Raw genomic sequence first — 16,963 nt, 5'->3', positions numbered from 1 at the left:
TCCTTGCTCTTGTAATCTGTGATCCTATTTATGAAGCCTAGAATAGTGTATTCTTCGTGCAAAGCTTCACCTGCTAGTACTACCACCTTTAAGCAGTTAACTGGATTTTTCTTCTGTGGGCTGGCAGCAGGACCTTTGTATATCCAGTGTCTTTGGTCTTACTTTTAAGACTTAGGAACAGAATTGGGCCATTTGGCCCATCGTGTCTGCTCTGCCATTTGATCGTTTGCTTGTATGTTTCTCAACCTCATTTCCTAATCTTGTCCTTCTAACCTATTGATCCCTTTTCTAATCCAGAATCTATCTATTTCTGTCTTAAATATGCTCAATGACTTGGTGTTCACAGCCTTCTGTGGTATTGAAATCCATTGAAAAGCCACCAGGGTGGCTGAAGATGTTCCTCCTCGTCTCTATTCTGAAGGATCGTCCGGGGCTGTGCTTTTTGGTTCTAGTCTCTCATACTAGTGGAACCGTCTTCTCCATGTCTGCTATAACCAGGCTGTCAGTATTTTGTAGGTTTCACTGAGACCTCCCCTCCTCCTTAACTCCAAGTACCCAGAGTCCTCAGTCACTCCTCATATGACAAGTCCCTCATTCAGTGGGACATTCCTGTGACTCTTCTCTGAGCCCTTTCTAAGGCCAGCATATCCATCCTTTAAATATAGGGCCCAGAACTATTCGCAATATTGCAAATGTCTGACCATTGCCTTATACAGCCTCAGCAGTGCATCTCTGCTGTTGTATTCTAGCCCTCTCAAAACAAACACTAACATTGCATTTGCCTTCCTAACAGTCAACTGATCCTGCATGTTAATGTTAAGAGAAACCTGAACTTGGACTCCCAAGTCCCTTTGTGCATCAGATTTCCAAAGCTTCTCCCATTTAAAGGATAGTCTAAGACTCTTCTTCCTACAAAAGTTCAGCACTTCTCACTTTCCCACATTGTATTCCATCTGCCTCATCTTTACCCACTCTCCTAGCCTACCAAGTCCTCTGCAGCCTCCCGGTCTCCTCAACATTACCCATCCCTTTACTTAGCTTTATTTCATCTACAAACTTTGCAACAATGCTAGATCATTGACGTATATTGGGTTGGGATATCTGGTCGGCATGGATGAGTTGGACCCAAGGGTCTGTTTCCATGCTGTACATCTCTGTGACTCTATAATATGAATAGTTATGGTTATAACACTGATCCTGTGATTCTCCACTAGGTACTGGCTGCCATCCTAAAAAGACTCTTATCAGCAGTCTGGTCCTTCTGCGAACCAGACAACCCTCTAACCATGCCAGTAATTTGCCCCTAACACCATGGGCTATTTTTTTTAAGAATAGTACACTTTTTATTTATACTGTTTCTCCTTGTTCTTTTTACCAACGTGCATGACATTGTACTTCCCCACAGTGAGCTCAGTCAACCACCTATCTAACCATTCCTCCAGCATGTCAACTTTATGAAGTGAATTTCTGAATTTGGCTAGAATGAAGTGCACTGTTTTGTTACCTTGTTGGTTCCATTTCTTCAGTGAATAGTTACACCCAACAAATTGAAAGTTGCATGTCCAATCACAAAAATAGATCATATCACATTTTTATATGTGAGCAGTTACTGTGCTCAAATTGGCTGCTTTGTTTCTTAGAACTGCATTTTAAAAGTACTTTGTTAACTGTGAAATACTTAGGGACATACTGTTATGGAAGGCGCAATCATTTTGCAAGTCATTCTGCTAAATTAACTCAGCCAGTGCCACAATTGGGTACTAAAAGTTAAAGGTTAATTTTTTTCTGATCGCAATAAGGTTATACTTGGTAGTGCATGCTCATAATTCTGTTTAGAACCCCATTTACCTCCATTGTTCTTCACTATCAGAACTGCCTATCATCAGTCATTAAAAATGCGTCTGATAGAACATGGCATCAATGTTCAGCGCTGACAAAAAGGGAGGAGGATGCAGGTTGGATATCAATAAACAACCTTCACTATTCATCGGAGATCTCCAGTGTCCAGTATCTGAGTGAATTTGCTTATGTGTGCAAATGCTGCCACCACCTGAAGTCAGAGTTCTGCAATGTATAACTTCTAATTTCCTCTTGCAAAATATCATCTTTGAGGTATTTTTACAGGTGTGGTTGGAATGTTGCATAGGTATGTTTCTTTTGGTGTGTTAACTACAATAAGTGTGAGTAAGTTCTTGGCTGGAAGACTGTTCAAACTTGTTAAAATACTATGGATGTTTCTGACTATATGCTTTAAGGAAAGCAAACTGAATAAGACCAACATAACTAGTTATCCTACATTCTGAAGCCAATGACCAAAACCTTTACATGTGGAAAAATTAATTGATTTCTAATTTTGGTATACAAAGCTCTTTTTTTTAAATGTCAGATGCATTAGTGACTAGCTTAAACAGTTGTCAACATTAAGCAGTTTAAAGTCAGTTCTAACAGAAGTGAAATTCCTCTCTCACTCTGTTGCTGTCTATCCTCTTTCTCCTACCCCAAACTTTTGTGACCCCTCACTGAGAGGGGAAAGGGCGTAGACGGTGCTGAGTCAGATTTTTACCAATATACAGTTTTACCGCAGCATGGATGAGGCCTCAAGGATTGGCCTGTTTGGCCGTACCTACCATAGATGTGAGATGGAGGAGTGTGTATATGTAATTGTGAAGACAAAGAAGTAAGATTAATATTTAGATATCAGAAATGCTGATGTTTGTATTCCTGTCACTTTAAGTGTAATGGTTAATTTATCATACTGCCCTTTAAAAGGAGTATTTGTATTTTGGAAAATATAGGAAACAATCCATTTTGGGTTTCAAAGGAAATGGATAAAGAAAGTTTTGAAGGAGCGCTAGGGCAAAATGTCTAACTTAAAGCACATCAGTAGCTTGACATCTTTGTGTCAAGGAGAATGGTTCATTATTTTGACACCAATCTGATTATAAAATCAAATCTTATCATGTCAACTGCAACATTTAAGTTCTATTTATTTGGAATTATAAAAAGTCTGCTGTCATTAAACCTGGTCTTGCCTAGATGTGACTGCATACCCACAGCAATGTGGCTGACTCTTAACTGACCTACAAATATACCCTGCAAGCCACTTAGTTATGTAAGGATGGGTAATATCTTTTGATTTTTGTCAGCAACATGCATATCCAGGTAATGAAACAAAAATTGTTGGGAAAGATCAGCAGGTGTGGCAGCATTTGTGGAGAGAAATCAGTTAATGTTTCATGTCAAGTCACACTTCCTCAGAACTGGTGAATGATTTTTTTTGTCCAACAAAAAACCTTGTGTCTACTTTTTTGCATTTGGTGGGATTCATTTTTGACTTTAAGGAGTGTAAAATTTTAATGTTGTTCAGTTACAGTGCTATTCAAAGCAAATTGCAAGATTACTCCCACCTGGTAAATAACCTAGATTACTCCAGGAGAAAAGAGGTGTTTCTTAGCATGTGGATTTCTGAAAGTGTAACCTGTGGGAATAGTGAAACCTCTATGGAAATCGCCTTTTGAGTTGTTTTGAGTGTATGTTGCAAAGGTTTCAGCAGTATAAGATGTCCTTAAAACTACTTGATTTTCCTTAATACAGTCTATTCTGCTATAATACGTTCTCATGCGATCTCGTGTTACAGAAAATCGCGCAATGGAAATAATGATAGCACAATCTTAAGTAAATGTTAAAATCATACTTTAATGAACTAATACAATACATTTTAAAACTTTCAAAAGGTTTGAGTTTGCTGAGTTACAGTACTGTGTTAAGACGGGCTGTGGGTCATCATCAGCACCATTACTTTCAGGTGTAGGCTTATGATAGAAAATATTTAATCAGAAGTGAGTGGCTATGGTTCATTGACCTCTGACTGTTTCTTGGGGGTTGGCTTTAAAAAAATCTAGTTTTTGCTGTTTTGCCATCTTTCTTCTTCCATGAAGAAGCTGTTCTTAGGGTGTCAGATAAGACTTTATGCCACAATCTGCTATTCTGCTGCGTTCTGCATTGTAGTCATTTTCTTCTAAGAGCTGCAACTGCTTCTCAACTTCCCTCAGGATAGAAGACAAAAGAAGTGGAAAGTTGTTATAGATCAGTCTCCACTTTTTCAATTCCAACTTGCTCTGCAAGAGCAAGACATTGTTCTTTGATTTCTGGAAGCACCTCTGACTGTTCAATGCCTTTAAAATCATGAAGAAAACCTGGGTGAGGCTTCTGCAAAATCGCATGCAAGCAGTCCTTACTGACATCACCCCAGACCCCCACAATTATGTCAGCTATTCCAAAATTGAAGAACATTGTCTGGAATTAGCCCACTCAGTAGCTGCTATGAACTGCTTAAATGTGCACTGTAAATAATTAACTTTTAAAAGCTGCTATTGTACCCTGGTCCATGGATTGAATGAGAGAGGTTGTGTTTGGAGGTAGAAATAGCACTTTGGTGTTTTCAGAAAGCCCATCAGTGGTGGAAGGATGGCTTGGTGCATTGTCCAGATTGAGGAGAATCTTGAAATCTGAATATTTTCTCCTGCAATATGTTCCAAAGACATCCTCAAACATCAACAATAGAAAAAAATTGCTCAGTCATCCAACCTCTTTTGCTTGACCTGAAGTAAACACCTGGCGTGGACTTGAGGTAACCGGTGATGGATTCGCATATTAGCCAAATCCTGTTGACGAAATGAGCATTATAGGAAAAGGACCTGTACAAACATGTAACTTTATAACTGAATATTTTATGTCATCTTCTTTCTTTATTTTATTGTCAAAGATAGTTCCAAAGGGGGAAAAAAGAGAAAATCCCAACAAACTATCTTTTTGCCCAAATAAAGATTTTGAAATATTTAATTCCTCTCCGATTTGGAAAAGACCATGAATGCTTGGATAATTGAAAATTATGCCAGTTCCAATATCTTGATTGTAAGAAGGACATTGTAGCAGTGTGATAAAGGGAATAAGGATTGAATTATACTGTGATATCTATGTGGTGTTCCTCCACTGTAGAGGTTTTTTCTATGATGTTATAAAGACTGCTTCTTGACTTTATCTGGGAACACTGCAGTCTCAGCTTCCACACAAGCAAATCAAGTTATTTAAATACGTAATCTATGCTTGTATCTCAGAGCCATGAAGTAAAAGATTTCTACCTCACTTCTTTCCATTTTGACTACTTTAACCTTTCATCTACCTTCCCTACCTGCTAGGCTTTTAAAAGCCTTTCCACTGTCTAGGTTGCAATAATGTTTGTATTACTAAACATTGTTCTATTAAAATAGAAAATTCAGGCTGCTAAACTGATTAACCGGTGCATTGCAATAACAATTAACATAACTCCAACTATTTTTTTAAAATCCTCCATCTCTGTTTAGTCCTATTATAGAATTGGGGTCTAAAAATGGATATGTGCTCGAAGTATTAACCTGTTTCTCTTCATTTGCAGGTGCTAATAGGCTTGTGTAATTCCTGCATTTCCAGTTTTTAAACCTGAGTGTTTTAGATTTGACATTAACTCATCTGAATTAGAATTCAAACCTAATAAACTGTCTTTATTAGTTTTACTCTCTACTGTGTTCCAATCCTTAGTTCTTTTTTTCATAATCTGCTGAAAGAAATGAACTGAAAACTTGCGTTTTAAAATGCCTCAGGGTTTCTCAAAAAGTTTTGCAGTCACTGCGATACCTTTTTTGAAATGTAGTTGCTGTGGTTATGTATGAAAACGTGGCAACCAATTCGCACATAGATTCTACAAATATCACTTTCAGTTCAGGGCGATGATATTGACAAGTGCACCAAGGAGATCCTATTTACTTTTTGACTATCCCATGAATGGTTTGTATCTCCTTGAGAGGACTGCTGTTTCAAACACTGAACTGTGATAAATGTTATAGTCTGCCAAAGTTGCATAATGTTTTGGAAGGAATGAGAATTACAGCTGTCCTCAGGACAAAGGATGACTTGCTTCCACTTCAGTTCTGAAGGAGGTTGACTAGGCCTAAAACATTAACTCTCCATAGATGCTACCATCCATGCTGAGCTTTTCCAGCAATTTCTGATTTTATTTCTGATTTTGTGCATCTATAGTTCTTTTGCTTTTTTGCTCCCACTGAATTTGATTTTGAAATGGCTGATAAATTCAACATGGAATTAAGACTGAGATGAGGAGAAAACTCTTCACTTTAGTGTTAACGAATTTTTGGAATTTCCTAACCCTAACCCTAACTCTAACTCTAAACACAGATGTCCAATTGATGATTGCTTCCCAAGCACCATTTTGAGGTTTGAAAATTGCCATGGCATCTTAGTGAGAATTACAAGAGCAGCAGCCTATTAAAGGGGGCACAATTGTGAAGGCTGGGTCAGAGAGCAGTGATGGCTGTTGTTCCCTCCAAGCTAGCAACCGTAAAATTTCAAGTCCAGCCTTCCACTTCAAGCCCTGCAATGGAGTGACTCTCGGGGAACTGAGAGGTGTGGAGATAGTTAAAGGAGAGGATTTTGAGATGGAAGATTGACGTGATTGTACTGAGTGAGAGAGAAGACTTAATGTGCTAAATGCGTTGCACTGTTTTTGAGCTTTATATCTGATAGGTTTTGCTTTGCATTGAAGTCAATAGGAAATAATTATACAGAGGGATGGAGTGGTGGTAGGCGGAGATGTAAAATGGAAAGCTGATGTGATCTCAGCTTCCTGCTGGGTGGATCATGTTAACATTGTTGCAATGGGTTTGTTAAATAACAGCCTTCATTTATGAAGGGCTTTATGTCTTTGCAACATCCCAGAATTATAGAGTCATAGAGATGTACAGCATGGAAACAGACCCTTCGGTCCAACCCATCCATGCCGACCAGATACCCCAATCCAATCTAGTCCCACCTGCCAGCACCCGGCCCTTTTCCTCCAAACCCTTCCTATTCATATACCCATCCAAATGCCTCTTCAATGTTGCAATTGTACCAGCCTCCACCACATCCTTTGGCAGCTCATTCCATACACGTACCACTCTCTGTGTGAAAAAGTTGCCCCCTTAGGTCTCTTTTATATCTTTCCCCTCTCACCCTAAACCTATGCCCTCCACTTCAGGACACCCCGAGCCCAGGGAAAAGACTTTGTCTCTTTATCCTATCCATGCGTCTCATAATTATGTAAACGTCTATAAGGTCACCCTCAGCCTATGATGGTCCAGCCTGTTCAGCCTCTCCCTGTAGCTCAGATCCTCCAACCCTGGCAATGTCCTTGTAAATCTTTTCTGAACCCTTTCAAGTTTCACAACATCTTTCTGATAGGAAGGAGCCTAGAATTGCACGCAATATTCCAACAGTGGCCTAACCAATGTCCTGTACAGCTGCAACATGACCTCCCAACTCCTGTACTCAATACTCTGACCATTAAAGGAAAGCATACCAAACACCGCGTTCACTATCCGATCTACCTGCGACTCCACTTTCAAGGAATGATGAACCTGCACTCCAAGGTCTCTTTGTTCAGCAACACTCCCTAGGACTTTGCCATTAAATGTAAACGTCCTGCTAAGATTTGCTTTCCCAAAATGCAACACCTTGCATTTATCTGAATTAAACTCCATCTGCCACTTCTCAGCCCATTGGCCCATCTGGTCCAGATCCTGTTGTAATCTTTGCTGTCCACTACACCTCCAATTTTGGTGTCATCTGCAAACTTACTAACTGTACCTATTATGCTCGCATCCGAATCATTTATGTAAATGACAAAAAGTAGAGGGCCCAGCACCGATCCTTGTGACACTCCACTGGTCACAGGCCTCCAGTCTGAAAAACACCCCTCCACCACCACCCTCTGTCTTCTACCTTTGAGCCAGTTCTGTATCCAAATGGCTAGTTCTCCCTATATTCCATGAGATCTAAGCTTGTTAATCAGTCTCCCATGGGGAACCTTGTCGCAGGCCTTACTGAAGTCCATATAGATCACATCTACTGCTTTGCCCTCATCAATCATCTTTGTGACTTCACAAAACTCAATGAAGTTTGTGAGACATGATTTCCCACGTATAAAGCCATGTTGACTATCCCGAATCAGTCCTTGCCTTTCTAAATACATGTACATCCTGTCCCACAGGATTCCCGCCAACAACTTGCCCACCACCGAGGTCAGGCTCACCGGTCTATAGTTCCCTGGCTTGTCTTTACCGCCCTTCTTAAACGGTGGCACCACGTTTGCCAACCTCCAGTCTTCCGGCACCTCACCCGTGACTATCAATGATACAAATATCTCAACAAGAGGCCCAGCAATCACTTCTCTAGCTTCCCACAGAGATCTCGGGTACACCTGATCATGTCCTGGGGATTTATCCACTTTTAACCATTTCAAGACATCCAGTACTTCCTCCTCTGTAATCTGGACATTTTGCAAGATGTCACCATCTATTTCCCTACAGTCTATATCTTCCATATCCTTTTTCACAGTAAATAGTGATGCAAAATATTCATTTAGTATCTCCCCCATTTTCTGTGGCTCCACACAAAGGCTGCCTTGCTGATCTTTTGAGGGGCCCTGTTCTCTCCCTAGTTACCCTTTTGTCCTTAATGTATTTGTAAAAACCCTTTAGATTCTCCTTAATTCTATATGCCAAAGCTATCTCATGTCCCCGTTTTACCCTCCTGATTTCCCTCTTAAGTATACTCCTACTTTCTTGCTACTCTTCTAAGAATTCACTCAATCTATCCTGTCTATACCCGACATATGCTTCTTTCTTTTTCTTAACCAAACCCTCAATTTCTTTAGTTATCCAGCATTCCCTATACCTACCAGCCTTCCCTTTCACCCTGACAGGAATATACGTTTTCTGGATTCTTGTTATCTCGTTTCTGAAGGATTCCCATTTTCCAGCTGCCCCTTTACCTGTTAACATCTGCCTCCAATCAGCTTTTGAAAGTTCTTGCCTTATACTGTCAAAATTGGCCTTTCTCCAATTTAGAACTTCAACTTTTAGATCTGGTCTATCCTTTTCCATCAATATTTTAAAACAAATACAATTATGGTCGCTGGCCCCAAAGTGCTCCCCCACTGACACCTCAGTCACCTGCCCTACCTTATTTCCCAAGAGTAGGTCAAGTTTTGCACCTTCTCTAGTAGGTACATCCACATACTTAATCAGAAAATTGTCTTGTGCACACTTAACAAATTCCTCTCCATCTAAACCTTTAACACTATGGCAGTCCCATATGATGTTTGGAAAGTTAAAATCCCCTACCATAACTATCCTATTATTCTTACAGATAGCTAAGATCTCCTTACAAGTTTGTTTCTTAATTTCTGTCTGACTATTGGGGGGGGGTCGATATAGTTATTGAATATTTTGTAGCACACTAATTATTGTTCACTTGATTGTGTCAGAATATTTGTAGGGGTATGTTGCCCAGGAAACTCTGGCATTTTCATGTCCACCTGAGTTGCCAGATGCAGCCACTTTGTATCTCATTAGAGACATCATATTTAACAGTACAACATTCCTATGGTACTGCATTGCTGTGTCAGTTGAAATGGCACATTCAGGTCATTAACAAGGGTTTAGCCCACAACCTTTTGACTGGGATGTTGTAATGCCACCAACTGAGCCAAGCCAGCACCTTCTGAAATGTGTAATTAGTAACCAGTAATGCCTTTTCTTTACTAAAAATTTGTTGCATTGATGGTTTGTTTCAAAAGCAAAGTCTTTACCAGGCAGGATGACATTGCTGCCTATTTCTGCTGACTGCTTGATTTAGGAAATTTTTGCTCCACTTGGTTTACAGGAATAAGCAGGTTAAGTTATACATCAGATCCCAGTACTTTTAATATGTCTTAAATGTTATGCGAAAGAAGTGGTAAGAGATTGTAGTTGTATGATCAAATAAACCATTACTGAGGCACATTCAAATACATGTTGTATGTGGATTTTTTTGTGGGTAGCTTGAAATCTATTCTGATTAAATCTCTGTTTCTGTTTGTCCATTAATCTTTTATGGTTTATTTTGTTTCTCAAAGACATCATTCATATCTCTCACTTCACGGTATCATGTTATAATTGGAGGTCCTATGGGTAAATTTGAATGATTTCCTGAAAAATCAAATGTCCGTGAATTTACCAATTGAATACAGATTTACTACAAGTGAATGAGCAATTGAGTTCTCCTGTTTTTTGAAAGTGCCATTCATAAATTGATAAGTGCCATAACCCTGACCATTTAGATTTCTTGTGTGGCTTTTGCTTGTTTTGCATTAGTTGGTGCAGTATATGCAATTCAACATTTGAGTGATGAGCTGCAAAAGCATTTGTTGAAGCTCCTCAGTGACTGCTGACTGGTCTTATCCAACCACTTTTTAAATAAGACTGGATAAACAGGATAAACATTATACTCCAATTGGTAGCTTTTGATAGTCACTTGTTCTTGGAAAGTGAGAGAATATTGATCTGCATATTTCTTCACAAGCTGATGTAATCTGTGTCTCTGCAATATCACTTTCTTTCAACTGGATGTTACAAGGGGGTAATGAATAATCATTTGAGTATCACTAATTGCATCATAGAATTGTAAAGCTAATCATTTTGAGGGAGTTAGCAAATTTGAACTTTGAAAACAGGAGGGGTGTTTTTCTGAAGAGATTTGTCTGTTCTTAATATTAAGACTACATCTGTCATAAACGTGATTTAAGATTGCTGTTTCAATTGGGAATAGTGATTACTGTCACAAACTTTACATCGTTTCAAATTGAAATGGTATAATGTTGAAGTGTTTCAAAGCAAATATTACCTAAATTAAATTGTAATATTCTTAACATTAACAAAAGAAACAAAACATCTATCAGAACTTTACCCTGATAGATGTTTTGTATCAATTTAGATGTAGTTTTACATGCAGATGCTTTTTTACACAGGTTTTTGTGCAAAAATAAATGTTTAATAGGGTATTACAGTTTTATTTGGTATAAATGGGCTCCCAACAGGCATTTAATAAAGCGTCGCAAGATTAATGCCAAGGATCACCAGAGACCTGTGCAGTTTTTAGATCAGTGTGGTGCTGGAAAAGCACAGCAGGTCAGGCAGCATCCGAGGAGCAGGAAAATCGACAGTTTGGGCAAAAGCCCTTCATCAGGAATAGAGGCAGGAAGCCTCCAGGGTGGAGAGTTAAGCCTAAGGGACTTGTGCAGCCAACATACAGTTTGGCTGAGACACAACAATGGATAATAGTCAACATTTGTTTTTTGAACTGGAGAATGGATACTTTGGAATTCTCCAGGAGTCACTGTTAAGACTACTAAGTGGACTTGGTTGTACAGAGCGCAATTTCAAAGTTTCCAGATAACACAAAACCTGGACATATTGGCAACTGTGGGAATTACGTTCTTAGACATGCTGGTGGAATAGGTGGTCATGTGATAAATGGAATTCGCGCAGACAGAAAGAGCAAGGAGAGAATATACAATAAAGGACACAATTTTAAATGTGAATATTTGAGGGTGACAGGTTTAGGTTGCGAAGGTAGTTAGAAATACTGGCATGTTGGTCTGGTTTTTCTTCTTAAAGTGCAAAGGTTATGATTACCGTTTTTTTTTTGTAAAAGACAAGATTGCATAGAGATTTGGTTGAGGCTTTCAAAAAAAGTGAGCAGGCTACATAGCCATGCTGTTACTCTTGTCAGATATGTTCAGGATCAGAGGACAGTGATTGACAATAGAAGTCACACCAACATGCAGAATAGCCTTCTTAGAGTGTGTATAGTGGAGACCGATTTAATTGTGGCTTTAGAAAAGAAATTACATGAACCTCTGAAAAGAGTTTCCAGCTTATGGAAAAGGATAGATTAACTTCACTTGGCCTTGCAGATAGTTGTAACAATTTTATGAAGTTAAAAATCATGCACTAGATTATAGTCCAACAGGTTTATTCCGAAGCACTAGCTTTCGGAGTGCTGCACCTTCAAATGGTTATGGGGTATAAGACCGTAAGACACACAATTTATAGCAAAAGTTTAGAGTGTGATGCAACTGAAATTTATATATTGAAAAAGACCTGGATTGTTTAAGTATTTTATCTTTTAGAATGACCATGTTGGTTTCAGTTCTTTCATATGTAGACCTCAAACTTTTTTTTAAGAAGTTACATTCGCAGGTGCCATGTTGTCTCAGATAATGCATTGAAGGTGTGAAGGGCCTAAAAGCTGAGAGACTTAACAAACAAGGTCTTTTTCAATGTACAGTAGTGCCTCGACTTACGAACTTAATCTGTTCCGTGACCCGGTTCGCGAACCAAGACGTTCGCAAACTGAATCAATTTTTCCCATCGTTCGGATAGCGTTCACAGCGCACATGCCAAAGCCGAACTGCGCACGCTCCAAAGACGAACCGCTTGTACCTTCGATCGTACGTTGAATTTTGTACGTATGTTGAAGTAAAATTTTATGTACAATGCTGTTCATAAACCAAATTGTTCGTGAACGGGGCCATTCATATGTCGAGGCGCTACTGTATAATTTCAGTTGCATTACACTGTGAACGTTTGCTGTAAATTCTGATTCTTGCAATCTTATACTCCACAATCACCTGATGAAGGTGCAATGCTCAGAAAGCTGGTGCTTCCAAATAAACCTGTTGGACTATAACCTGGTGTTGTGATTTTTAACTTTGTACACTCCAGTCCAACACTGGCACCTCCAAATCATAACAATTTGATTATTCTGTTTTAATAGTTTCTGCATCCAACCCCATCTCTCTCTTTTTCAGATATCTGGAGCCTGGGAGTTATACTTTTCATGTTGGTATGTGGCCAACCTCCATTTCAAGAGGCAAATGACAGTGAGACACTTACCATGATTATGGACTGCAAATATACAGTACCATCCCATATATCCAAAGAATGCAAGGAGTAAGTAGAACTAGCATTTTTTTTTATCAGGGCTTTGTTTTCATATTTGTTGTTTCTGCACAGTTTTTAATATTTCTAAGTGATGTAAAAAGTATTTAATAACAGCATTGTGCATTTATAACAGCTGCACTTTACACAGAGGTATAATGTATGAGTTCCCAAGTTTGGCATTTCTACAAAATAAGACTATTCTGCCAACTGGACACACTTCATAATATCTCTTGATATCCTACTGCTGCATAGAATCTTGGATTTATAGGCAAGTCTAGACAAATCTGTCCATTTTTATATCACATCTGTAAGCTTCTAATATCTAAAGTGGGCAGACATTCTGAGTTTGAATTGAAGATTAATTTTGATTATCTTCGAAATGAAAATGTAAGTTATTAGTCATACATTTGGTTGTGGTTGTTGGTCAGTCATCTTGGTTCCAGGATATCTCTGTAGGAGTTTCTCAGGGTAATATCCTAAGCCCGACCATCTTCAGCTGCTATATCAGTGACTTTCTCTACATAATAAGGTCAGAAGTGGGAATGTTTGCTGATGATTGGTGCTGAATATTGCGCAATCACAACTTCTCAGATACTAAAGCAGTCCATCTTCAAATGTAACAAGTTCTGGACAATATCAGGCTTGGGCTGACAAGTGGAAAGTAACATTTGCCTGGCATTTCTGTGGTGCCAATGACCATTTGTAATAGTGACAATCTCACCACTGCCCTTTGGCATTCAGTGGTGTTGCCATCACTGAATACCCTCATTATTCTTGGGGTTACCATTGACCAGAAACCTAATTGATTCACCACATGAACACAGTGGCTACAAGAACAGATCAGATGCTGGGAATACTGTGACGAGTAACTTGTGTTGTGAGTTCCCCAAAGTCTTAACGAGTTTTGAGAAGATTTGTAGCTCCTGTTGAGTTTCGTGATGTAGGTTTGCTGGCTAAGCTGGAAGATTCATTTTCAGATGTTTCGTCACTATACTAGGTAATATCTTCAGTGAGTCTGAAGATGTTACCTAGTATGGTGATGAAACGTTGAAAGCAAACCTTCCAACTCAGCGTGCAAACCTACATTCAGTTCCCAGAGTCTGTCCACCATCTACAAGTCATAGATCAGGAGTGTGATAGAATACTCCTCGCTTGCCTGGAGGAATGCAGCTTCAATAATACTCAAGAAGCTTGACATCAGGGCAAAGCAGCCCGCTTGATTGGCATAACATCCACAAATACCCACTCCCTGCATCACCACCAATGCTCAGTAGCAGCAGTATGTGCTATCTACAAAGTGCATGATAGAAATTCACTAAAGATCCTTAAATAGCACCTTCCAATCCTACGACCACTTCCACCTAAAGGACAATGGCCACACCCTCACCTGAGGGTTCCCTGCAGAGTTGCTCATTATTCTGACCTGGAAATATATTGTTCAGTGTTATTGGGTCAAAATCCTAGAATTGCCTCCGTTAGGGGCATTGTGGGTAAATCTACACTTGGACTGCCAGCAGTTCAAGAAGGGAACTCACCACCATCTTCTCAAGGGCAACTAGGGTCAGGCAATAAATGTTGGCCAGCCAGCCAGCCGTGTCTACGTCCCACGAGTGAATTTAAAAAACAACTTGTATGCATGGTTCACTGCTTTTGCTGCTTCCCTTTTTGCTTGATTGCAGGCACTACAGAGAGAAACTTAAAATGATTCGGCTCAAGTAAAGTGCTCATTTATCAGTAGTGAGCACAATGTTTGAATTTCAATTTGAACCGTCTGCCATCCACATTAGGAGAGGAGCAAATGGAAAGTAAAAACATTAAATGAAACAATAAAGCTTTAATTTAAAGAAAAGGATCACATGTAACACTAAATAAATTTTGAGGCTTTAACTTGGTAAAGGAGTAAATGGAGGAGAAAGTGAGGTCTGCAGATGCTGGAGATCAGAGCTGAAAATGTGTTGCTGGAAAAGCGCAGCAGGTCAGGCAGCATCCAAGGAACAGGAGATTCGACATTTCAGGTGTAAGCCCTTCTTCAGGAATGGCTTCTTCAGCCATTCCTGAAGAAGGGCTTACACCCAAAATGTTGAATCTCCTGTTCCTTGGATGCTGCCTGACCTGCTGCGCTTTTCCAGCAACACATTTTCAGCAAAGGAGTAAATGGGGATTATTTTTACTTTTCCAAGAGATTTTGAAAATGAGTAAAATTTATGACCGCACTGATGCGTTTATTGCGCCAGTTTTTCACCTGTACTCCACATTTTAAAAAAAAATATAAGTTGCAACACAACATTGTTGGGCTTTAGTAGAGCTTGAGGTGTGTCTTCCATTAAAATATTTTAAAATATACATGAAATACTTCTAACTCCAAAAATAAAATAGTATCATGTTTTTATCTGATGTTTAGTCCTAGTTGGCATCCTATTTTTTTTGTGGAGGAGACAAATATCTGTTTTATTTGGTCAAAAAGATTAATATTACCTGTTCATTATATTCAGGAATAACAGCAAACATTAAGTTTACCATTTTAAAAGGCCTAGACTTATCACACTGACCTTTTAGTCATTGTTACTTCCTTGTTCCACTTCCTTTTAAGTTAGAACATACTGACTAGGTTTGGTCTATCTTCTAGACCTTAAATCCATAGAGAGGGTTTTATTGAGCAATCCTCAGATTTACACCCATTTTCAAGCTCAGCTACAGTTCTGCTTAATGTTTGGGTATTACGTTCCCTTATACAAGACCAAGAAGGCAATATTCACGAATATTTACTTTTATATGACTTTTCAACAGTCTCATTAATCGAATGCTGCAGAGGGATCCTAAGCGAAGAGCTTCGTTGGAAGAGATAGAGGACCACCCCTGGCTTCGAGGCATTGATCCCTCGCCTGCAACAAAGTGCAACATCCCTCTTGTCTCTTACAAGAATCTTTCTGAGGAGGAGCACAATGGCATTATTCAACGCATGGTGCTTGGTGAAATAGCAGACCGAGAAACCATTGTTGAGTAAGTTGAGAGAGCCTGGGGGGCAAAGCACAAGACCGTATCAATATCGGCATTGTTTTCGGGAAGATGATATAGACATGTTGTTTAAAATATATGTGCTCTTTAATTTCTGGCGTCGATGTGTTTCATAGAATCCTTACCGTTTGGAAACAGGTCCTTTGACCCAACAAGTCCACAATGACTCTCTCTGAAGAGTAATCCACCCAGACCCATTCCCTTAACCCTATTACTCAACATTTACCCCGACTAACGGACCTAGCCTACATATACCTGAACACTATGGGCAATTAAGCGTGACCAATTCACCTAACCTAATCTTTAACACTGTTGAGTTTTTTTTTCTGTAAACCATCTGTTTAATAAGTCACAAATTGAATGACTTGATGGCAGTTGCAGCAAGTATATACAATGTAGTAAAATAGAATATTCTTTGAAATGCAAATTGAGAGGGAAAATTTGAAATTGTGCCTCTGTGGATTATGGCTATTAGATTTTAGTACATGCATTCAGAACTGCAAAGGAATAAACAGATAATGCTCTTTAGTACTGAGTCATAAAAATATAATCTTCACTAACTTTCCAAAATGGTAATCTTTTACACCTACAGTTGTGATATTATTTTCCATCAGCATGGAAGATTTGCTTTGCTGATTTGTTCTCTGCATTGTTCGAAAAATGTGGCTTGCCTAATATGGAAGATGTTTGTTGAAATATCTTTGTTCTCCAAATTACCAAACATTAAGTGCACGTTTTATGTTAGATGCAGTGTTCGCAAAAAAATAAATAGGGAACAAATGTCAGGTTTCTAGCAGGTTGACTACAGTAGGTGTTGTATTGCATTATGCTCTGTAGCATTAGTCTGCTATGGTGCAGTTGTCCCTTGTAGGCTGAAGTCACAATAATGTAGAATCCAGCAATGAACTATTTAATCAAGAATCTTTGGAATGTGCTTGTGAAAGTTAAGGATGCAGCCTAAAAACAGTATTTTAAAGTTACTTGACATTTGTAACAAAACATAATATCTAGAAAATAAATGAATGTGGCTAGATATAAGTGCTGCACAAAATCATTACCAGAGTTCACATTTTCTTCGTTATATTAAA

General features: G+C 39.0%; 1 protein-coding gene across 2 annotated transcripts in view; it reads left to right on the top strand.

The window, feature by feature from the left end:
* The window catches only part of snrka (SNF related kinase a), a 43,656-nt gene that overhangs the window by 17,504 nt on the left and 9,189 nt on the right, over window positions 1-16,963 (top strand). For both annotated transcript variants that reach the window (XM_060822988.1, XM_060822987.1), the window contains 2 exons: window positions 12,728-12,869; window positions 15,648-15,860. In XM_060822988.1, the coding sequence (XP_060678971.1) occupies window positions 12,757-12,869; window positions 15,648-15,860 (326 nt within the window). In that variant the 5' untranslated portion in view covers window positions 12,728-12,756. The remainder of the gene's footprint in view (window positions 1-12,727; window positions 12,870-15,647; window positions 15,861-16,963) is intronic.

The sequence above is a fragment of the Hemiscyllium ocellatum genome, chromosome 4 (genome assembly GCF_020745735.1).
Source record: "Hemiscyllium ocellatum isolate sHemOce1 chromosome 4, sHemOce1.pat.X.cur, whole genome shotgun sequence".
Taxonomy (NCBI): Eukaryota; Metazoa; Chordata; class Chondrichthyes; order Orectolobiformes; family Hemiscylliidae; genus Hemiscyllium; species Hemiscyllium ocellatum.
The sequence above is the reverse complement of the archived record's forward strand: the minus strand, read 5'-3'. Positions and strand labels throughout refer to the sequence as shown.